The 25627-nt window shown below is 33.0% G+C and overlaps 1 protein-coding gene across 1 annotated transcript; it reads left to right on the top strand.

The window, feature by feature from the left end:
* Positions 1-6642: 6642 nt before the first annotated feature.
* LOC145574558 (protein HASTY 1-like) lies at positions 6643-20211 on the top strand. The gene is made up of 22 exons (XM_081632378.1): positions 6643-6997; positions 7780-7881; positions 9677-9820; positions 9901-9981; positions 10111-10180; positions 10557-10627; positions 10730-10893; positions 10978-11049; positions 11139-11379; positions 12197-12259; positions 12337-12615; positions 14096-14209; positions 14452-14578; positions 14674-14843; positions 14937-15038; positions 15792-15895; positions 15983-16265; positions 16711-16955; positions 17652-18155; positions 18389-18683; positions 18804-18987; positions 19645-20211. The coding sequence occupies exons 1-22, from the start codon at positions 6887-6889 to the stop codon at positions 19722-19724; spliced, it is 3606 nt and encodes a 1201-aa protein (XP_081488504.1). The 5' UTR covers positions 6643-6886; the 3' UTR covers positions 19725-20211.
* Positions 20212-25627: the final 5416 nt, after the last annotated feature.

Below are 25627 nucleotides of genomic sequence, written 5' to 3'. Positions count from 1 at the left end.
TTGTGTGCTTGTGAGATAGCCTTGAGAAGAGTACACTTTAAATGTGTGTTTTTGAATTTCCTTGGATTATATAACCTATATCCATCTTCTTTTGAAATAAACTAATCTTAAATCCGTGCGATGCATGATTGTTTTGTAATTTTTTATTTTTAAACATAAACATCAATAAAATAATATGGCCTCTCAACATTTTACATTATATATATATATATATTACTATCGAATCTTATATCAGTAATAATAGGCAATATTATAACAATAGTGTTATGTTAGCATTTTTAATGTACAATACACTTAAAATTCTGTCAAATTTAAACAATTTGTCATCTTTTATAGTTACAATTTATAAATATTGTTCGACAATTTATAAAGAAATCTTGTACTCCACAATACAATATATATACATATAAGGGCTACAAATTTATTTTTCTAATTCATTATTCTGCAATATACATAAAATAGAAGAAACATGCTTACCAAAAGAGAATTTGTAGCCCAATTTGAACTTCTGTCATTATTAGTCATTTGGTCCACAATGACCTTTCTGCAAATCAAACATAGCAATTCTTTTAAATGTGGAAAATAAATTTTGATCATACGTAAGCGAAACTTTAAATATGAATGCATAGTGAATTGGAATAAGATTAACTTCCTTTGACATAAAACACTAAATTTGTTTTAATAATTATTTTTTTGATGAAAAAAATTACAATCTGAATAGGCATGATTAGGGGATTGAAATGGAGAAGAAAAATGATTTTTTTTAATTTTTTTTAGGGGATTGGGATAGAAGAGATGTATGTTTTTTTAAAAAAAAATTATTTTTCAATGAAAGAGATGTATGTTTTTTCTATTTTTATTTTATATATATATATATATATATTTTTTTTTTTTAATAATTAAAAAAAATTATTTTAAACACAGGAAAAACAGGATGAGGGACAAGTGTCCTTCCAACATCCCGTTTTAAAATAATAGTATTGGTGGGTTTTTTTTTTTTTTTTTTTGGTTTTTGTTTTAAGATACAATAAAAATTTAATAATAATCCTATAAATGTATTTAGAACAAACATGATTAGTAAATATGTAAATTTGGTCATAAGAGATGTTTACTTGATTTTTTTTTTTTTAAAAAAAAATTTAAAGAAAACCCTCACAAATATTTTCAATCTCCTAAAAATTGTCCAATTTCATTTGTGTTTGTTCACCTCTGATTTAATTTTTGTTTTAATAATTTTTTTCGCCTTGAATTTTTTTTTTCTTGAATAGGCATGTTTAAGGGATGGGCTGGATGGAAGAGTTTTTTTTTTTTTTTTTTTTTTTTTTTTTTACAATAAAAAAAAATTATTATAAACACATGAAAAATAGGATGAGGACAAGTGTCTCTCCAACTTCTTGTTCTAAAATAATATTATTGATTTTTTGTTGATGACACCTACATCCATCTTCTTTTGAAAAGTTTAGTTGGAATCTCTTTGATGAAAGTGGTTTACTTTTGTTTTTTTATGAAAAGGGTTGTAGTATTCAATCCTTGCACCCCAAGCACAAGTCCTTGCACCCAAGTAACACAAGTCAAACTATATTCCTACCAATCTACCCTTTAACAAACAACATAAGAAATTGACATTTCTTTTAACAAATAACCTTAGGAATTGACATTCCAATTTCCCTCTACCTTTCCATGCTTATGAAAACAAACTAGGAGAAATGGAGAATTCTTATTATTACGATTACGATGGACGAATTATGACATAAAAAATGTCATCCACAAACTTCCAAAGCCCTAACATACAGTAGCAATAGGTCGACATACTAAACTAAAGATCGAAAGATAACTCACTTCGAAATAAATCACCAACAACTATACTTTCTTGCCAATTGATCGAAAAATAACAAACACTTTTCTAAAACATTGCAACCAAAAAAAAAAAAAAAAAAAAAAAAAAAAAACTTAAGGGTAAACTCAGAAAACAAATTTATATATGCAAACAAACCCTTTTTTAATGCAAGACAATAACCTTGGCAGATCCAAGATTTTCACTAACGCTTAGCACTACACAATGAATTATTCAAAAATTCTTTGATCATGGCTTGAACAAAAATAAGGGATCAAAGAGGAAGTTCATATGACTAAGCATGTGATTAATCCAATAAAAAAAAAAATTCCTAGTAATAATGAAAGGATTATGTTAGAAACTTAGAATCACCATTTGTGCCTTAATGTTAGTTGCATCCGCCAATGCAATAACTTATGGATTTATGGCAACTAGAATTGTAATTAATCGTTCACATAGTTACCAAATCTTATTGGATTTAATTTTTAGGTTTGGAAACCAATCTCAAATTCTTAATAAATTTTATTCATCTAATTATGTGAAGGCTTAACAAGTTTATTCTGGCACTAGGCAAGTATTCAAGGCTTAGCTTAACCACACCCATTTTATTAATAATAATGGATTACTCCGTATTATTTTGTTTGTTTATAATTAGAATGAATTATTCACTATCTAATTAGAAAATTTTCAAAATCTCAATAAAATTTTCTGATCAAATATTCACGGATGCTTAATATCCTACGTGTTTAATATTTTGGACGTGAAAATTGTTAATTTATTTCTTCATATGTAACACGCAATCTTTTGGACTAAGTTGTGACTAAAACTTTCATTATCAAACACTACATTTTTAATTCAACACCATGACATGCACGTCAATACAAAAATAGAGAAAAAAAAAACTTAAAATAAAGGTAAAATTAGCCTATATTTTAGTAGTTTGAATATGGGTATTGTTAAGCGTCGCTCCCATTTTACAAGGGAACGCTCGCATTTTTTTTATGAAATTCCATTTTTACCTCTAGCATACAAATACGGTATTTTCACTCTACGACTCACATTCTCACTCTCTAACCTCATTCACTATCTCTCTAACTCTCTAAAAATTTTGAAAATCAAAATCTGAAAATTATTTTGTTTAAAAAAAAAAAAAATCAACCTTCATCAACAACAATCTACGACCACCTACAACCACCTACACAAACGGATGGCTGATCTGAGTCGCATAAGGGTGACATACGGAGGAAGGAACTTGGCCGGCGGCGGAGGCGTTGGTGGCGAGCAGGTACAATTTTTTAAAAAAGAAAGAAATTTGGAAATCCAGGCTTCCGCCCAGAATTTCCGGAAGGACTTGGGAGGGTCCGCCTGAAATTTCCGGAAATTCTGGGCGGAAGCCTGGATTTCCGTTTTTTTTTGTTTTATTTTTTTCGTGAATAATATTATTTGAAATTATGATTTGGTTAAAAATTTATGTTTAGTATTATTTTTATTATTGTTATTATTAGTTGATATTAGTGTTATTATTATTATTGTTATTTTGATGATTGTTGTTGTTGTTGTTTATTTTTTTTTTTTTTTTGGATTTTGTTGTTGTTGTTGTTATTAGGTTATTGTTATTAGTAGTACTATTTTTATTTTTATTTTTATTATGATTAGTATTATTATTACTGTTGATATTAGTGTTATTATTATTATTATTGTTATTATGGTTATTGTTGTTGTTGTTGTTAATTTTTTTTTTGTTGTTGTTGTTATTATTATTATTATTACTACTACTTTATATTAGTGTTGTTATTATTATTATTATTATTATTATTAGTAGTAGTAGTAGTAGTAGTAGTAGTATGTTATTGCTAATGTGTTAGTATGATTTTTGTGTTTATGGTTATTGTTGTTGTTATTGTGATTATTTTTATTGTTGTTTTTATTATTATTGTTAAAAAACATGATTAGTATGATTATTGTTGGTTCTTTTTTTTTTGGATATCGTTGTTGTTGTTATTATTATTATTATTAATGTTATTGTTATTATTAGTTGATATTAGTATATTGGAAAATATGTGGTTTATTATTATAATTATTTTTGGTGATGGTGTTTGTATGAATATTACTAATATTTGATTTTGTACTTATTTAATGTAGATCGAGGGTTCTGGTGCTCGTCATGCAATATCATGACGTTTGAATGCGTCTGTTAGGAGACAAACATCTCGTTCAATAAGGACTAGGTCACCGCTTGAGCACGAGCAACAATATGGGTCTTATAGTGGTTGGTCGGGAGACCATCACTCAGGCAGTATTTGGCCCATGTATTCGCCAGGTGGACTATCTAAATCTGACTAGGAGGACGATGACTAGGTTAGTCATGCTGGTGATCGGGATGAAGAATCGGACCCTCAGGATTATCATATGGTATATAGGGGTCAACATGGGAGATTTATTGGTGGTCAGTCGAGTCAGCCTACTACCAGCTCTGCAGAGACATGGTTAGTGCAGCAGCCGATGTCATGTGGTCCCGAGGATGGGATTGTTATCCCTAGTTTTGGTGGTCACGTGGCGTCATATATTTGGGTCCAGCAGGAGCGAAATGTTTTGCGGCGTTTGAGCAGGTCAAAATTGTGTTTAGAATTGGTTCAGTGGCGAGGTCGTCAATCGGTGGAGAATCTTGAATTGATTGATCGCAGTTGGTTGTCTCACTTACCCGGGCTGATGTTTAAAAAACTTGATTGGCCGTTGATTTCTGCTTTTGTTGAGAGATGGCAGCCAGATACAAAACACCTTTCATTTGCCATTTGGTGAGATCACGATCATGTTGCACGATGTGTACAACATTCTTGGGCTGCGGGTCGATGGTCAGATGGTTACCACTATGCCTAGCATGGACGTCTAACGGGACGCGTGCTCGGTTACCATGGATATAGAAATAGCATCCGCCCATTTAAGTACATCCTCAAATGTTGGAAATAACGTATCCGTGACGAAATTTCCACTATAATTCACACCGTCACCGCCGTCTTCAGATTCCAAATCCTATACAAATAATTATATTACTACTAATAACAATAATAACAACAATTATTACAAAACAATAATACCCTAACATAATTACTAATTAATATAATAATAATAGTAATAATAATAATAATAATAATAATAATAATAATAATAAGGTTTCAAAAAATAATTATATTACTACTAATAACAATAACAATAATAACAACAACAATTACAAAATAATAATAACATTAATTATCAAAAACTTAATCACAACAACAATAAAAAATAATAAAAAAGTAATTTAATTAATATTAAAAAAAAAATCTGGAAAAGGGACATCCGCCCAAAATTTTCGGATGTCCCAGGGTGGATCCGCCTGAAATTTCCGGATCCACCTTGGAGCATCCAGAAATTTTGGGCGGATCCATACTTCTGCTCAAATTTTCCGGATGTTCCAAGGTGGATCCGGAAATTTCAGGCGGATCCACCCTGGAACATCCGGAAATTTCAGGCAGATGTCCCTTTTCCAGAAAATAAAAAAAAACCAATTTTCTTACAGAATATTCCGACGCATTCTCCGACGTACGAATGTTCCAGTCGTCCATGATCCAAGACCCATCGGAAAAACTTGATGATTAATTTTTTCAAAAAAAAAAAAAAAAACAATTTAAGGTGGTCGTGGGGACCGATTTGGTTTGAAGGTCGTGGGGACTGATGTGATGGACTCAGGATATTCACGTCGTACTACTTTGAGGGGACCGTTTGATAGAATATGTCCATGTAGGGAACAAAGTCCTTTTTTATATTACAACTTGCATAAAAGGCCATATTTGTCCATTCAAGTTAAAATGAGAGCGTTAGTATGTAAAATGGGAGCGACGAATAGCAATTCACTTGAATATTGGATTTGAACATCAAATTAGATATCCAATATTTGATATCTGAATATCGTAGATAAACCTTAAATCAAAGTTCAAATTATTTTATGATTGTTTCCAATATCAGATATGGACATCGAATTAGATATCCAATATGGATATCCAAATCCTATAGAATTTCAGATATTTTTCACATCGAACTGGATATCCAAATCGTATTGGATTTCTCATATTTCGGATATCCGAAGATTTATAATTAATATCTATATTGCATTGGTATCGTATTTGATATCAATTTTTTTTTTTGTAATTGGATGCGAATCTATGATATTTGGAATTTATATAATTTATTTATCTTTCCCAATTTATACTTTACTCGTAGAGTAGGTTTTTTTTTTATTTATTTTTTATTTATTTTTAACAAGAGTAGGGTTATTAGATGTGTGGTAAGTGCGAACTCTATTATTATAATTAAAAAAGATTAAAGTTCTCATGTTATCGCGATATCTTTCCTTATCCTTCACAAAAAAATAAAATAAAAATGATATCTTTCCCTATGGAGTATCTTGTTCACATTTAATAAATTTAATCCATTTAATTCATAATTCTTGTAATTACACAAACATCTCTCACAATAATTGCCTAATTACAATTATGGAGATGTAAGATGATTTACTTATTTATGACCATAGAGTAATCCGTTCAATAATAAATTATATATATATATATATTTCTTCGGCCGAGAAAAATTAGAGGAGGTCAAGTGTATAATATTAGTACTAATCTAATGGTGCATTATGGAAACATATTGAGTTGTATTTAGGCCATAATTAATAAAATAATAATGTGCCGTTTCCTGAAAATAATGATAATTATGAATGCTTTATTCACTTCAAAAACATCGTTAATTATAAATACCAAAAATAAACCACTTTGCTTCACTTTCTCTCTCCTCCCTTGTTCTACTCCAAAATTCATACACACTCTTTTCTGTTTTCTCTCTTCTGTGTTTTAAGGGTATTTGTGCTTTCTTTTGCGCCAAATCAAAGCAAACTCTTCTTCAATCTAACCCTTTTTTATTTTCTATATAAATTTTAATTTGGGTACCCAAAAAAACCCTATTTGATTCTCTCAAAAATAACCCAAAAAATTACAAAAATTATTAAAAAAAAAAAAAATGGAAGAAAGTGGTAACATAGCAAACAATGTAGCTCAAGCCATAACCGCTGCTCTTGATTGGAGCTCTACCCCAGATACTCGCAGGGCTGCCTTTGCTTACTTAGAATCTGTATTATCTCTTAACTTTGCCTTTTGAGTTGTAAAATTTGTTTTTTATTTTTTATTTATTATTTATTTTTTTATTATGATCAAATTGTTGAATTTTGAATGTATTAACTGTTAATTTTGATGCCCATTATTGTATATTCTAATTACCCATTTCAGTTTTCTTGGTGTGTTTGAGTGTGTTGATGAAATTGATTAAAGTTTGGTTATTTGATCAAATTTGTGGAACCCCTTTTGTGCATTTTATGGGTATGTAAGGATCATTCTAGCCCTAATTTGAGACTTTGATGGTTGAAATTATGGTAGCTGATTGATAATTTAAGCATACTTTAAAAAAAATAGAATTTTGGAGTATGCATTCTATAAATGATTTAATGATTTCACTTAATATGAATTCAGAGATATTGAAACAAAGTTGTGGGTGGTATATTTTCTAGTTGTTGTTACAATCCTTCTTTGATGCTTAAATTTTGGTTTAAACCTTCAAACTGATGATATATGTGATGCATGTATTATGTATATTGCTTGGATCAAACTTCTATCTGCATTGGTGGACTGAGTATGTTGTTATTGAAAATCTCTGTAATGTTCCTTGTCCTTTTTCGTGGAAAATTTTGCGTATACTATAATTATATGACAATTTCTTTGAACTGTGGATTTACTCTTTTTTAAGGATAAGACTGAATGTCTGTCCTCAATTGGCCTCTTTTTAGTCTGTGCTGCTTGCTATTTTTGAAATTCTTTCCTTGGTTGTATAATAGCCATGAACTGTTTCAATTTTTGCAGTTTAAAGCCGGGGATGTACGTATCTTGGCTAGTACGTCCATCATTTTAGTTAAGAAGGAGTGGTCTTCTGAAATACGGCTGCAGGCGTTCAAAATGCTTCAGGTTGTTGTTAGATTCTTTTCCACCTGTTTTTGTCTAGTTTATTTAATTTTAATTATCTCCTTCAGTTACGTCAACTTTGCAGTAGATGGAAGTCATTGTACAATGCTTACCTCCTTTAAGATCAATACTGTAGTGACATTGATTGTAGATGAATACAAAACCAAAGTTTGTCAATTGATTTTTTTTCAAAAGTTGTTGTATGTACCAAATGGTAATTCAACCCTATGCTAAAATTGGTAATACTACTCAAGCTTAACCTATACGCTGGTATTGGCATCTTCAGCAGAACGGGGAGCATTGAGTTTTGAATATTGATCTTGGGAAATAATAAGTCCAAATGATATGCTTACATCTATTTATCATGATGATAGTTTCTTCCTCATGAATATCAGAAATATATGCAGGATTGTGGAAAGCACCTCACCTATATATTATCAGCTTGTCTTCAAGAACAAAAGTCGTCATACTTACATATTTGGAATATTGCTACTGGCTTCACAAATTTGTGATTACTTTGTGTAGCTAACTCAATAAGAAGTTTTTCTTTTATTTGGATTAGACAACTATAAATATATAAAGCAAATTAAGGTACCCTGTTAAAGATATTAGCGACGTGGCCATAGTTTTGAACCTTTTGGTCTTTCTCTGTTCAAGGAAAAGAAGACATCTTTGCAATATCATGTACAACATTGGATAAAGATATTATTCATAATATGGCATAAATAAGGAATAGCTTGTTCTGATGTCAAAGGTTTTCAGCTCATTGGGTTTGTAATCTAGCTGGTCAGACATGGGATTAAAAAAAAGGCTGGAGTAGAACCTGATTGAGCTTCATTAATGAAATGCAATTCATTACTTAGTCTAGAAATAAAGTAAGACTTTTATATTTATACCTTTTTTGTAGTAAACTAGTTACTCTGTAACATCCTATTAGAAGTCATGGCCTAGCAAGACATGTCTAGGATAACATCCAATGATCCTGAAACTTGGCCTAAAGATATAACAAATGAATTAACAGGTTTTCCAATATTCATTTCTGTATTTACCTAACGGGAAACCAATCTGGCTATTCAACTTTATGTTGTTGCATTGGTTGAAATATGAAGCTTATAATTAAACCTCCTAATCTGTCATATAAAGGTTCTAACATGAATCTGGTATTGTGATTGATTGAATGGTATTAAGATAAGTTGAGATTTCAATAGCCTATATTATTTTGCTTGTTCCTACTGGCACCATACAAAAGAATCTGTCAGTGAGTAGGATGCGGTCATGGGATTACAATGGTTACAGCTTACTACTCCTCTATCCTCTAATAGCTCTCAAAGTTCCTTATTTTTGAATGCCCCTTTGTGCTTTTTCAAGTTTTTGTAGACTGGCTCTCTTGATAAGCCAGATTTAGTAAATGGATATTGGAAATTTTTTCCTTTTTGTTTTTATTTATTACATAGGAGTATAGGACTAATAGCATTGGGGGGATACTGTATTGGTGTGCTTTCAGCAGTAGGAAATTTGATCATTTGTATTTTGAAGATTGTATGCAACTTAACATGCTTAAGTTAGAAGTTGTTGATGCTATAATCTGGTGCAAGGGCTTATCAGCTGCAAGTTTTAAATAGAAGTTGATTTGTTGTCGTACTTCTGTTGCTAAGGGGCTTTCACTTTTGTTCATCTTATATGTGATTCTTGACCTTCCGAAAGATTTGACTGCCTAATCTAATAATCTTCTATAAATCAAGTTTCCAGATACCAACGTGTATATGAACTTGATCTGATTTTGTTTGATGATCTGTAGCATCTGGTAAGGCTACGTTGGGAAGAATTGAATACAATGGAATGTCGCAACTTTGCAAGCATTGCTGTTGACCTGATGTCTCAGGTTGCGGATCCATGCGAGGAGTGGGCTTTAAAAAGTCAGACAGCTGCTCTTGTGGCAGAGGTATCAACTGAACTTTCTTTGATTTGTATTTGGTGCAGTCTGATTTGAGTGTAGTTACTCATCCCATTTTCCATTTACAGATAGTAAGGAGAGAAGGCCCGAATATGTTGCAGGAGTTATTCGCCTCGGTTGCAGCCCTCTCTAACAATGGCCCTTCTCAAGTGATTCTCCTGATAACTTTTGTCGTTTTTAGCTCCTTGTTTTAAATTTGTTTTTATGTTCCTCACTCTTTCCTTTGTGAATAAAATTAGGGGTATGCATTAGTTATTAATTTATTTATGTGTTTATAGGCCGAATTGGTGTCAATGATGCTAAGGTGGCTTCCTGAAGATATTACTGTTCATAATGAAGATTTGGAAGGTAATGAGGGAGAAGCTCAATTTCTTTCCATTCATTCACTTCACCGGGGAACTACTGCTTTGTCAAATGTTAATATTGCTTATGGGTTAAGTTGGGTTGGGGGGGGGGGGGGGGTTGGTTGCTCTGAAGTTAGATTCATGAATTCTGTCGCATAAGCAAATTGAATTTTTTTGTGCATTAAATGATTAAGCAATATGTTCTGTTACTTTTGGTATTAGAGCTACCAAAATCATGTCATATAGTATAGTTTTTTCTTTATTTGAAGTATTGGGTATTAAACATGCTTAATTCTTCTCATACATTGGAATATTTTTGCAGAATGTAAATTTAACTTGTACTTTTTTTTTCCACTTGTTTTTGGACCAAAAATCGATAGGTGACCGGCGTAGGCTCTTGTTACGTGGATTGACTGAATCTCTGCCAGACATCTTACCTTTGCTATACACAGTAAGTTTTATAAAAAGAATTAAGAAGTATACAACTTTTTTCTAGGGTCAAAGTTCATAAGCATCACTTAGCAAGTGCCTCATTTTTATGATACTTATGCAGTTGCTAGAGAGGCACTTTGGAGCTGCAGTGAATGAGGCTAATCAGCAGCATCTAGACATTGCAAAACAGCATGCAGCTACAGTTACAGCAACTTTGAATGCAATAAATGCTTATGCTGAGTGGGCTCCGTTGCCTGATCTTGGCAAATATGCCATAATCTATGGGTAAAGTAACTGTAATGAAGTTTTTCTTAACTAGTTGTGGGCTGAGATTGATACCTTTTTCTTCTTACGAATTGTGTACTACAGGTGTGGCTGCTTGCTTACTTCTCCAGATTTTCGCCTTCATGCTTGTGAGTTCTTCAAACTTGTCTCTGCAAGGTATGCAGTGAGCTCCTTAATCGCTTTTAGGGCTAATCTATAATGTCACTAGGGTATCAATTGAATGTTAATAAGCCTGTGAATTGCAGGAAGAGACCAGCTGATGCGTCTCCGGCTTTCGATTCTGCAGTGCGCAGTATCTTTGAGACTATGATGAATGTTTCCAAAGATTTCCTTCACAAATCAAGCTTGGGTAGTGGGGCCGTTCATGACAGTGAATTTGAGTTTGCAGAGTTAATATGCGAGTGCATGGTTTCTCTGGGTTCAACAAATCTGATGTGCATCTCTAGCGATACTAAGACTAACATACTTTTTTTTTATCTTGAACAGGTGAGCTGCTCTCCTGCTTGCCTAAGTTATAAGCTCCGTATTTATTTTTGGGAAATAAAATTTATAATGGACAAATATAGTCAATTCTCCTTTGACTTTAAGAGTATTCAGGGGCTCAGCAGCTACATTTGTGTAGCTAGACTTTTTTTAGTCAAACAATCAGACTGTGTTAGTAAAATGTATCAGTATCACAAGTATGATTATCGGTATGAAGGGTAAAAATCCATGATACCCAGCAAAAAACCACACTAGAAAGAAAAAAAATGATAGTACTATTTTGCTGGTGCCTTATTCAATTTGTAAAAGCAGTTACTTGAATTGAAAAGTGTCCCCAATATAATTATTATGTATTGCCTTTTTAATCTGTATATATTGAGACTTCATCCTGCTCTCTATAGGCACAATAAACCTTGAGCCAGCTCTTTGATTTTTTTTTTTTTTTTTTTTTTTAATAAAAAATCTAATACTCCGATTATCTATTTTATATTGCAGAGAATAGGTTCCATTTTTCACGATCTCTATTATTTTATCTAATAATTTTTGTTATATGAATTTTCAATTTGTTGCAATATTTTTAAAGTATGTCAATAAAAAAGAAATCATGTTTTAGAAGTTGATGTTCTCCAAAAAGGATGATAAACAAGGGGAATTTAAAAAATGCGTAAGAAAAGAACAAAATTTGATTTGTACATAATATATTGTTGCTTATCCATCATAGAGCAGAGCATCATGATCTTTTGTAGTCGTGTATTTTATACACTTGATACTTCTACTGTTTAATAGTTGATGCTTACTTCAGACATTTTTATCTCTGCAGATGCTGGGGTACTTCCAACATTATAAGCTGGCCCTCCATTGCCAGTCACTGCCTTTCTGGCTGGTATGCTTAAAACTCGACCTCATCGTGTAATTTTTATTTTAGATCTTCACTCACCAAGAACTCATGCTTCCTTCTAGACATTAATGAGAGATCTACTGTCAAAGCCAAAAGTTCATGCAACTGGAGATGGTGCAGTAAACAGTTCTGCTGGCTCTGGACAGGCTGAAAGCGAGAAGAGTAATATCTTAAATTTTATCAATGATGATTGTTGTGGTGCAATTCTAGACACATCCTTCCCACGTCTTCTTAGAAAAGAAAAGGTTCATCCCAAGACAGCACATTCTTTTGGACCTTTGGAAATGTGGAGTGATGATTTTGAGGGCAAAGGAGAATTTGGACAGTATCGTTCTAAGCTGGTATGTAATATGAAGCTTCATCTTTTTCCTTTATGATAAGTGCCTTATATCTTTTTTTGTTGAAAATTAATGAGTGCCTTTTTATTTTTTATTTTTACTCGTAGCATGTAGAGGAAACGGGTTCACTAGTTATCTGGCAGGCAGAACTGCTTTAGTTTTGCTTTTGAATTATATCTTCACAAAAGTTGATGTCATATATCCCTGGATCAAGGTCTGAGCTTAGGGGTATTAAAGTAATTGTAACAGAAACACAAATTCTTGAGACAATACTGTGAGTAATTTGAAAGCATTTCGTTCCAATCATATGCTCTATCTTTAACAAAGTTGTGTCATCTCTTGTCTGTGTGTTTAGCCTTGGTGAATAGATTACAAAATACACATTCTAAAAAACAATACTGTGAAATCTAATCCATAAAACTAGTTATTATCGGAAAATTATGCTAGATAGATATTTCTAATCCATAAGGCTGTAACAAGGAGCAGTGGCTGTAAAAACAGAAATCATTGATGAATAAAATATCACACCTCACCACAGGGCCTAGGGATAGCTAACAGATTTTTATGGGAAGAAACTCCCAAAATCTCTGAATAACTTACTGTTTCAGAGCAAAAAAAAACCAAAGAGCAGTTGATGAGCATTGTTGTACATCTATATCAGCACGTAATGGGATTTCTTAATGTAAGCTATTCTATAATATATAGGCAAGCAGAAGAAAAATTGTCTCTTGAGTTTCTCTCTTTTAATCCCAATTTTGTTGACCGTAACATAATCCTTGTAGCTAGTGGCATCTATGAAATCGTCCGGTCGGAGCAGATTGCCCATGTAGCTCCTTATACTTGCATGTAACCTGAGCCACTTCATCACTATTGATAATCAAGAAATTTTTATTCTCCATGGGTTGTCTTTACAAATCTGAAGTATGTACGGAATCTTCAGCCTAATAAAAGAAGCGGTCAAGTTTGATGGGTGGGCATGTCTCACTGTTTGCTGTCTACACTCACATCGACATTGTGGCATACGAGAGAGTGAAATAAAGCTGGAAACAGTGGTGGATTAAAAAATCTGAGACTGAATGACATTGCTATCTTTTAGCTATATCTTGTTGAGATGTCCCTCAACTGTCATATAGGTGTCCTTTACAGTATTATTAAGAGCTTTATCTTTACATATTTAAGCAAATGTAAAATAATAGAAGCATTTTACTTACTCAATTACTCCGTACATCCTAGTAGCATTTTGAGCTATGACACACTCATGACCAAAATATGTATACACTAGGACCACTACTTTCTGGAGACTGTGATCTGAATAAATTAAAGTTAACATGGGCCTTCTGTTGTATTAAGTTTGCAACATGCAAGTTGATTGAGCGGTTCTCTTATAATCTATGTTTCTTGTCTGTGGTTCATTTTGCCCATTCATTCTTTTTGCAATTTTTGCAATTTCCTTTCATCTGATTGACACCTTACCATTTGTCAGATGGAGCTTATTCGGTTTGTTTCTAACCACAAACCTATAGTTGCTGCTACAAGGGTGTCTGAGAGAACAATCATGATTATTCAGAGCTTAGTATCCTCTTCCGTGCCAACTCAGGTAGGTTGATATGTTTATATATACAACATTCTCCAAAATTTCATTTTTTAGTTGATTTTACTCGCGGACAATATCCTTGTATAGTATTCTTCTCTTTCTTTTCTTCAAAAAAAAATTCTTCTCTTTCTGACAAAATGCATCTTCTATAGAAAGAAAACTTGGAGGAGCATTGTAGAACACGTGTCATAGTGTCTTTACAATAAGTATATTTAAAAATATTTAGCTGATATTTCTTATTTCAGGATTTAGCCATACTGGAGAGCATGCAATTGGCCTTAGAAAATGTTGTTGTCGCGGTTTTTGATGGGTCAGATGAATTTGCTAGTGGTAGCTCGGAAATTCAACTTGCATTGTGTAGGATATTTGAAGGTTATACTTCAACTCTTCAAATATTTACAGTTAATGCAATTTTATTCCTGCAATTTTTTTTCCCCCTAAAATTATCTAATTTTTGTGAATTTAAGGTCTCCTGCAGCAGCTGCTTACCTTACAGTGGACTGAACCTTCGTTTGTGGAAGTCCTTGGCCACTATATGCACTCATTGGGTCCATTTTTGAAAGTATACCCTAATGCAGCTGGTGCTGTAATTAATAAGCTTTTTGAGCTTTTGACTTCCCTTCCTGTTATTGTTAAGGTTTTTCCTTTATCTTTTGGCTCCAACTATTGTGCTGGATTATTGTATGTTTGGATTTTTTTTAATCTGGTAAGTGTTTTATAAATTTTGCAGGATCCTTCTACAAACAGTTCCCGACATGCTAGGCTGCAGATCTGTACATCTTTTATCCGAATTGCCAAAGTTGCTGACAAAAGTTTGCTGCCTCACATGAAGGTGATTCTCGGCCTGCTCTCCTTTTCAAATTAGGGAAAGAGGAAATTTGGATTGGAAGTGAACCTCCCAAGAAAATTAGGCTGTGTTCACTTCTCCTTATTCTTATTACTTACTCCTTATTACTTATTCTAAATCAGACCATATCAGAAAATTTCAGACAAGATCAGATTATATCTTCTTAATACTGTTTTGTTTTTGTAATTGTAAAATTTATGAAATTTATATATTTGGAAAAATACACGTTGAGACCAATCTAACAAGATTCCACTTCATAATGTTTTTTCTTATACATTGATGTACAATCAAGGTCAAAGTTTAGTTAGATCAGACCAGATCAAATCAGAAACAATAAGACCAGACCAGACTTTAGAAAATTCAGACCAGGCCAGACTTTAGAAAATTCAGACCAGAACTCCTTATTTCAGGCTGAGAGAACAAAGCCTTGATCGTGTTGGGTTTTGATGACACTGCATTCTTTGTAAGAACCCACCTTTTTGTTCAGATTTTGTTTAGGTTACTGCTAAAATACATGTGTATTCTTCGTATTTCCTAATGGATTTTGTAATTACATTTTTCCTACATTTTTTTTTTTTTTTTTTGGCAGTAACTATAACTCTTCAAGCATGCTTTTCCCAGTGATTTTTTTAAGTGTATTATAGTTAATAATCATTTGTCAATCGAGAGGAAAATATCTTTGGAAGTCTTAGATAATACATGCTGTATTTAAACAAGATAGACATTGCTTTCTTACAGGGGATAGCAGACATGATGGGACAGTTGCAAAATGAGGGACGTCTGCTTCGTGGAGAACATAATCTTCTTGGTGAAGCATTTCTTATTATGGCTTCTGCTGCTGGGTAATTACTTCATCTGCATTTAACTTAATAAATGAATTTGTTGTGTAATTTTCTGTATTGATGTGTAACGTATTATATTTGCTACAGTGTTCAGCAGCAGCAAGAAGTTTTAGCTTGGTTACTTGAACCTTTGAGTAAACAGTGGATCCAGCAAGATTGGCAAAATGCTTATTTGTCTGATCCATCTGGTTTTGTTCGTTTGTGTGCGGATGCACCATTAATGTGGTCCATTTTCCATACGGTAACTTTCTTTGAGAGGGCACTTAAGAGATCTGGAATCCGGAAGAATAATTTACAGAATATCTCAGCAGGAACACCTGTGCAACCAATGGCTCCTCATTTGACATGGATGTTGCCACCTCTTCTAAAAGTATGTTCTCCCACAAGATTTGAACTCAAGTGACTCTTCATGTATTCATTTTTCTGTAAAAAAAAAAAAAAAAAAAAAAAAAAAAGGAATTGTGGCCTCATAAAAAAATAAAAAAAAACTGCTCCCTTTCACAATAATTATCCATTGCTATTTTGGGGGCTTTAGAAAAAGATGTAAAAAGTTTCTTCAAAAAAAAAAAAAAAAAAAAAAAAAAAAGATGTAAAAATATTTGAAATAGTAATTGCAGACAGTTACTGTGCAACAGTATTGTTGTAAGTTGTGTCTAGTTCTTAAGAATCTAATTCAGGGCTTGAGAACTATAGTTATTCATGTATTGCATCTGCAAGTTTTTTTTTTATTTTTTTTATTTTTTTTTATTTTTTTTAAAATAATAATAATAATCTACATGATCTAATTAATGCATGGAAATTTTGTCTTGCTGCAGCTTCTCCGTGCTATGCATTCACTTTGGTCTCCTGCCGTGGTCCAATCATTACCAGGAGAAGTGAAAGCTGCACTTACCATGAGTGATATAGAACGTATTAGTCTTCTTGGAGAAGTGAACACAAAAGCTCAAAAAGCTCCTTTGGGCTTTGCTGACGGATCATTGACAGATATGAGCAAGGATTCCTATGGAGAGCCAAATGAAAAAGACATTCGTAATTGGTTAAGAGGTATCAGAGACAGTGGGTATGTTTGCACACTGAAGTTTATGCATAATCAATGATTTTGGGGTTTTTCCTAGGTGACCCTGTTTTGTTACTGCATTTTCTAAGCATTGTCCTCATTTTTTACTAATCAGTGATAGAGGCGTTTTTGACTTAATCGAAACAGAAAATGCCCACTCATATAACTCTCTGTCCGTTTTTGTTTGTCCCATCGAGATTTTGTTAGTTATTTTATTTTTGGCTGGGTGGAGACGTGGAGTTGATGAGAGATAAAAATGGTGGGACTTAATGTAGTGGATGAATGTGAGAATGAAGTTGTGGTCCCTCACAGCTATTCATAGTATGTGGCACACTCAAAGGGATAAAAAGGAAACTTGGCAAACTATAAGGGACGGAGGGAGTATTATATAAGGAAAGGGTGTCTATATACTCTCTGCTGTCATTTTCAGGAGACTTTGATGTTGTTATCACTAACCATGCTATATAGTCATTTGACATTGTGGAGAAAGTGAACTTTTGTTTAAACTTAAAGCCAGGGAAACTATTATTATTGGGTATAAATTGTAGTAGTTTACTTGGAGTTCAATGTGCATAGACTGCATACATATTTGTCTATTTGATATACCCAATCAATATTCTTCCAATGTTATCAACTTTCACATGCATACATTTCATGATTTTGAAGTTATTCCTAACCTATAACCCTTGCCATCTTTAGGTATGATGTCGTGGGCTTATCTACTACTGTAGGAGATGCTTTTTTCAGAAGTTTGGATGTCGATTCCGTGGTTCAAGCTCTGATGGAGAATCTGCAGTCAATGGAATACAGGCATTTGAAGCAGCTCATTCATTTGGTCATCATCCCTTTAATCAGGTCTTGCCCTCCGGAGTTATGGGGGACATGGCTGGAAAAACTTCTACACCCAATACTTCATCATGCTCAGCTATCTCTGAGCTCCTCATGGTCAAGTCTTTTAAATGAAGGTAGGGCAAAGGTTCCAGATGTTTGCAATGCACTTGGAGGATCAGATCTGAAAGTAGAAGTAATGGAGGAGAAGCTGCTTCGTGATGTAACTCGTGAAGTATGTGGGATATTGTCAGCATTGGCTTCTCCTGCACTTAATGTTGGTCTTCCTTCTTTGGATCATTCAGGCCATATTACTCGTTTTGATGCTTCCTCTTTGAAGGATTTAGATGTATTAGCCTCCTCTTCCGCTGTTAGGTATGCAATATTTTAATTTTTTTTACAATATCAGTAATATATTGTTCAACGAAATGGAACCATAGCTATATATGCAATATTTGTATTTGTCTCAATGCTTCTAGTCAATAATTGGAAGCGTTATTGGGCACCTAATTAAATGTTATAATTGTTCTCAGCTCCACAGAGTCCACAACATAAGGCTCTTTACTTCTTATTATTTTGACTTGCCTCTCATCTTTTGTTACATGCAGTTTTCTATTGAAGCACAAAACCTTAGCCGTCCCAGCCCTGCATTTATGTCTGGATGCTTTTAAATGGACAGATAGTGAAGCTATGGCAAAACTTTGTTCATTCTGTGGTGTTATTGTTGTTTTGGGTATTTCAACAAATAATGGGGAACTTCGAGATTTTGTTTCCAATGACTTGTTCTATGCAGCTATCCAAGGTTTGGCCCTTGAATCAAATGCTTTCGTAAGCTCGGATCTGGTTAGTCTATGTCGTGAGATTTATTTCTATCTAGCAGATAGAAACCCTGCGCCTAGGCAGGTGAGTTGAGATCATAAGTAATTCTGTGGTGCTTTGGTGAAGTAATTTGATTTACACCTGCCTTAATACCAACTAACTTTTGTTGATCTCTCTCTCTCTTTTTTTTTTGGCTTTATTCAGATTTTGTCGACGCTTCCTTGCATTAACCCTCAAGATTTAGCTGCTTTTGAGGAAGCTTTGGCCAAGACAGCAAGCCCCAAGGAGCAAAAGCAGCATATGAAAAGCTTGCTTTTACTGGGAACTGGAAACAAGTTAAAAGCACTTGGTGCTCAAAAGAGTGTCAATGTTATCACAAACGTGACAGGTAATTCGGTGCTTCCCGCTCCCTCTCCTCTTATCCCCCACCCCCGGCTTTGTGCTCGCCTTTATTCATATTCAATTGGACCATCTCGTTGAAGTTAGCAAAATAGAAAAGAAGGGGAAGAAAGGATCCACGGAGTAACCTTGTGATTTTGCACAGATGTGCCTATTTTTCAAGATGACAAGGTCAAACATAGCAGATTCTTTATTACAAATGTGGGGTATAATTCGTAGTTTTAGCCTGCATCTTTGTTTAGGTGCACTTGGGGTTTATACATAGGAAAATTGATTGAAATCCACCTCCTAGCATGAAAACAATTATCATAAGTTATATCTTCACTTAGGGGAATTATTTGAATTAAACAACCAAGGGGAGATCAGAACTAAGAGAGAGAAGGGGGGGGGGGGGGGGGGGGGGGGGGTGTGTAATGTGAAACTTAGGGGCTTGTTTGGTTGACTGGATACAAAGTAAATTGAAGGGTGGATTTATATGATATAGTGATGGGTTTTCAGAATAGACTTTTCACTTGGTGTGGTTTTCAGAATAATCTTTGTGCGTAAGTGCTATTATAAATTTTAATTTGTATTGCAAAGAACTTGTTTTCTCTGACAAACCCAGATTGTCAGTTGAAGTGATTATCTGCTTAAAACTATTTTTCAGTGAGATCTCGGGCCGCCAGTAGCACTTTAGATACCAGAACTGAAGATGGGGATGCTATAGGGCTGGCCGCAATCATGTGAGTGCTAGTTATAAATTATTATCCCTGTACAGAAGAACTTCATCCGTTTAAGTCAGAATTTACAGAATACAGTATAGAGAAGTCGAGTTTTGAGCACGTGTTGGGGCATCATATATCATCTTTTTTGACATCAGAAGGCAGATACTGTAGGCTCTGATGTGAATTCTTGCGACATCTAAACCCTGCTTGTGTGATCTTCTATATCTGTTGATCTTGATGATCAGTTTTAAACGGACCTTGTTATCACATTCTTTACCTCACAGCAGAGTTTTGATATATGTTGTAATTTCATAGTACATAAATTCTTTTGAGCTTATTCCTTAGAAAAAGTGTAGGCTAACTTATTTTAGGTTTTTGAACAAGGGATTGGATAATCAGCATCTGAGCTTAGAACTGTTCTAGCGTAATGTAATTGCAGGGCCTTATTTTGTTTATTTTATCATATGTAAAGTTGATAAGTTTGCATTATCTCGAGTATTTAACCTTCATGGTGTGGTCTGTTTTACGGTCGTAGTCATTATCGATGAAAATATGTGGAGGGAAGGCCTGTTATTAGAGAGAGTATGTTTGGTGCGAAGATTTTTAGGATGGAAATTGGATAGGTTAGATACTTAGATATACTAGTAAATAAAATACTACTTGTCAATTTGAATTGAGGACAGAAGATTGTATTTTTAGAGTGTTAGAAATTCTAAAAATTACGAATTTCTTAACTTTTAGAGGTTTAGGCAATCTAATTTATGAAATCTATATTTATAATATATGTCGTCTAAAATTTTTTAGGGTAAGAAGAGTAAGTACTAGGAACCTCTCTTCATTTAACATTAATTTGCCACGCGTCACCCTCACAAAATGGAATTATGTACTGATGATCCCCCAATTGATTATGTGATGATATTTTTTTGTCTATAATTACATTGTAATATACAAATGGTAATTGAGTGAGGTTACAATCTTGAGATTGTTATCCATACAATAATTTGACTTCATAAACATATCTTTCAATTACATCCCTTTCAATAATAGTGACTCTGCCTAATATCACTGTTATGAATTTGCTCATTACTTGGCACATTGCCTCCCACCATACATCATAATAATTACAATAAAATAAACAACCAATCAAAGTTTTTATCCCATAAGTGAAAGTCGGCTATATGAACCAAAAGAGTATTATAAAGTACATGAAAACCAAGAAACATCTAAAAAAATTCAAAATTCGGCTCATAAAACCGACCTCCAAAACAATTTATTTGAATTCTAACACACTAGCATGTATTTCTTTGTCATATGGTGGTAAGTCATAATTCATTGTCACATCAATTAAAAAAAAAATATCGTGCAGAAAAAACTAGTTTCTTATATGAATGAAGATTGGATGTGTCTACAAAAATCTTGCTAACCATTACACTTACAAAAGTTACAATGAAAAAAAAAAGGGTATATACTAAATTGAATAAGCTGAAACCCAACAAAGTCTATCCTAACTTGTTAGTAGGCTGTAGGCTTCCTAAATTATTTATTCGAAAGGAGTAAGATTGAACACGTTTACATCCATATCTTTTTTCTTGAATTACTTTTCTTTTTGGCAAGAAAGTAAAGTACCTTTTTAAATAATTTATGATATGTATAAAATAATCAATAGCACAATCAAAAGAGTTTCTAATTGGATTGCACCCCCAAATTTTTTTTTTTTAAAATAAAACTATTTGAATATGTTTTATCTATGTATTCGAGTGTATCGCAGAAAATAAATTTGTCTGACGCATAAATGTCATAAATGTGATTAATTAAATGTCTCAATCCAATTGACGAATCTACCGATTTTCGATAAACATGAAATATAGAGATTTGGAAAAAGTAAGGGACTAAGGCCATAAAATTCATGAACATGAACCAAGGTCTGCCAAGATGGCTCCAAATCAACATCAATGGGTCTAGGGTGGGGGATTTACCACCAAACTATCCATATTCAAAAGAATCATACCCTTTACTTATTTCTTTTTACTTTTTTTGTTATAAATTTAGATATAACTTTTATCTATTGATTAACAACAACAACAATAATGAAACCAAGACTTTCTGATAACACCAATCATAGAAATCCAAATTAGTAATTACATATTGGTGTTATCATTCTATTAATTCAATGATTAAAAGAAAGATATTAATATGTTCTCTTAGAAATTCTACATCACAAATTGTGATAACATAATTATGAAAGTTGTATCTTAACTTCTCCTTTTAACATTACCAACTAAATTTGATGGCATTTGTTTTCCTAATGAATTGTGATAATAATCTATATGTTTATGTGTGTTAAAAGTGCTAAGTAGATGTTCCACAGTCTATTTATAGATAGTTTTTAAGGGATAACCTAAGCATATGCGCACTTATGCTTCCACCAGATGTATCGTACCCTATCAATGATTGTCATTCTATGACATCATAAAACTACCCCGAATTTACAATATGATATAATTTTTGTATTTTTTTATGATACCATGAGTCGGCTATTAATACTCACTTTATTATAGGGTAATAAACTGATTTTCTTTGCATTTATGAGCTTTGCTTGACATTTTTATCAACCTACATGAGTCATGAGTGCCGACTTCCAATCTATTTACATCAACAATTAATCATTGTACATCTCTATAGTTGTTACGAGTAGATTCTTAATCAGTAGTGCAACTGTGCAAGTACAACAAAGTTTACACAACACCAAAAAAAGCGACAATTGGACAACAATACTATAATTATTGTAGATACTCATTAATGAACACTTATTATAGCCACATTCAATGGCGGATCCAGGATTTGGGGAATGGGGGTACGAAAGTACGTTTAATAAAAAAACAAATTACAAAATAAAAAGTAATATGTGGAGCGTAATAATTTTTTCCTAACTAATAAATTTTGAGTTAATAAATAATTTTACTATTGTATATTTGTATTAATATTTGTTTGTACTATACACCCTATCTTCCGACACTAAGGCTTAAAATTAAGTAATAAAATTGGTTTTATCTAAGAGACCTGTTATTTGTAACAGTAGGTCTCTTTGATAAAAAGTACAAATCTTTGGAAAAATAAACAATATCACTTAAGAGACCTGTTTTTGTAACAGTAGCTCTCTTTGATCAAAAGTACTATTCTGAAACTCCTAGGCTTCTAGCATGGGAGGTATAAAAAAATAACCTAAGAGACCAAATTTTTACATAGGCGGTCTCTAAATTAAACATAAAAAGGCGGGGCTGATTCGGTGATGCGGAGTAGTACATAACAGTACCTAAGAGACCGCCTATTACATAAAGGCGGTCTCTAATCTTAACAGTATTTTTTTTTTTGGCGGAATGGGGGTACAGCTGTAACTCTATGTACCCCCTGGATCCGCCAATGGCCACATTTGTATGTTCCTCTCATCATTTACAGCTTTTAAAACTATTTGACAAATGGGTCCTAAGGGTTGTCAAATTGCTATTGCCCATGCACATCACGCAACAAAAATTCAATCCAAGTTTTTGTTTCTTTGAAGCAAAATTAATTCAGGTTAGTCTCCTAAGACCTGATAATCACTTAATAGGCCGTAAATCTTTGTTAAACACTAAAAATGTTAATTTTTCTCGAATTTTTATTTTTATCTTTTGACAAGAATAAATACTTAAAATTACGGATTTTTTTACTTTTACCACAAAAAAACAAAACTTTTAAATTTTTAATTTACCACCAAAAAAAAAAAATTAAAATTTGTTTTTTACCACCTGCCGTCAAAAAAACCGTTAAACCTAACGGAATTTTTAAATTTTTTCGATTTTTGTGTCAAATACATGGTCTTTAGGGGTTTGGGGGGCACTTTAGTCCTTTAAAATTTGAAATAAAAAAATGATCGAAAATGCCTTATTTTGCATGTTTAAAAATACAAAACGAGGCATTTTTGATCATTTTTTTTGTCAATTTTGACCTCAAATTGGTTCCAAAGGACCAAAATGCTCCCCTAAATATATGAATAATATGTTTTGCGCATGAAAATCAAAGATTTTTTTTTAAACTGTTAGATTTAACGGTTTTCTTGACGGTAGGTGGTTATTTTTTTTTTTTTTTTTTTTTTTTTTTTTTTTTTTTTTGTGGTAAAATAAAAGTTTTGGTGCTAAAAAACAATTTCTTGCTTTTTTATGGTGATAAAAGTCAAAAAATCCTAAAATTACTCTTAAAAAAAAAAGTTTAAAATAACCACATTTAATCAAACTTTGTTATCAAGGGTTATTTAATCCTAGTAAGTGCACCCACACTTTTCCAGAATAATGCTACCGAGTTGTATAATGGGTAATTTTTTCATAAAAATTGAAAACTTTGCAAACAAGGGCGGATCTATGTTAAGGTAATGAGATTAATTTACCCCATTTATTTTGTAAAAAAATTGTAATTAGAAATATTTGAAAGATGAAAAAAAAATAATATTTAACATAAAATTATCAAATATGAGAAAAGTGATATAAAATTTCAGTTTTTCGTCGAGTGTTGAGCCACGTAGGCGACAAATAGATATTATTGTGATTAGATTAAATGCCACGTTAGATTAGATTGGATAGATTCAAATATACTTCAGCTGTCCGCTAAAAATAATCTCACCTTTGAGTTATTTTTAAATAATCCCACCTTTACCCCAAATCTGCTTCTAATGGTCCCAAGTGACCGGTTACCTGTTACAAAGGTTTTTTTTTTTTTTTTTGGTTTAAAGTATACATGTAACCATATAATTTGTATAAAATTTAAAATAAAAAAAATGAATTTTACAAAAATAAAAAAGAAAAGGTGCAGCCAGCCACCTCCTCCAATCCACCAGACCACCAGCCCCAGCCACCGCAATACTCCACCAGACCATCAGATCGAAGCTCGCGTGACGGGGGGAGGAGAGAGGTGGTCTAAGCTGCGGAAATCGAGGCAAGGGAGAGTGACGGGAGGCCGAAATCGTGGTTTCGTGATGGAGGGAGGAGGTTCAGCGGCGCTAGGTTTCGTGACGGAGGGAGGAGTTCGAGGGTGGTTGAGGAGAGGGGGGTTCAAGCGCACCTGGTATAGTGAGGGAGGCAGGTGGTTCAAAGGGAGGCGATCCTGGTTTCGTGAGGGTTCAAGGGGGAGGTTTCGTGAAGGAGCTGAGGGATCGGAGGGGGTTCAACGGTGGTTAAGGGGAGGTCGGCGCGCCAAGATTAGTGGCAAGGGAGGTAGTTTGGCTGGTGGGTGCTTTCTAAAATTAATTAATTGTTTTTTTTTTATCTTTTTTATTTTATTTTATTTTTTGGACTAAGCGGGTGCCGACACGTGTTTGACCGGTTGGGACCATTAAAAAAGATCGGGGGTAAAGGTGGGATTATTTTTAGCGAATGACCCAAATGTTAGATTATTCTGGACAATTTTTCCTTATAAAAATGACTCTGTATTGTTTCAAAACAAAAAAAATATGGCCATATGTCATTAATTATTTTAAGTCTACCATTAATTTACCATCAAAGCTTTTAAATCAAGTGTTCTTTATATTCAGTTGTAAGTATTATATTATTGTGTAGGTTATTGATTTTGTTAATGAAATTAAAGAAGTAAAAAACTACTAAAATTAAGACACAACAGAAATGATACAATACAATGGATCTTGAAGTGAATTCAGATCAATGTAACAAGGTCTTAGAATTTGCTGGTTTTTCACTTAATAAACGTTTCAATAATTTTTTTTTTTTTTTAATGCTAATCATATTATTATTATTATTATTATTTTCAGCTTCCTTTAAAAGAATGGAAGCAATAAACTGTAAAAAGGTACCATTAAATTTAATAGGAAAATTCTCTTTGGTAAACTTCTAGTTCTTAAAATTCTCAGTGGTAAATTGCAAAAAAAATTATTATCCTCAG

The sequence above is a fragment of the Chenopodium album genome, chromosome 13 (genome assembly GCF_948465745.1).
Source record: "Chenopodium album chromosome 13, dcCheAlbu1.1, whole genome shotgun sequence".
Taxonomy (NCBI): Eukaryota; Viridiplantae; Streptophyta; class Magnoliopsida; order Caryophyllales; family Amaranthaceae; genus Chenopodium; species Chenopodium album.
Note: the sequence above shows the minus strand (reverse complement) of the source record. Positions and strands in the feature narration are given on the sequence as shown.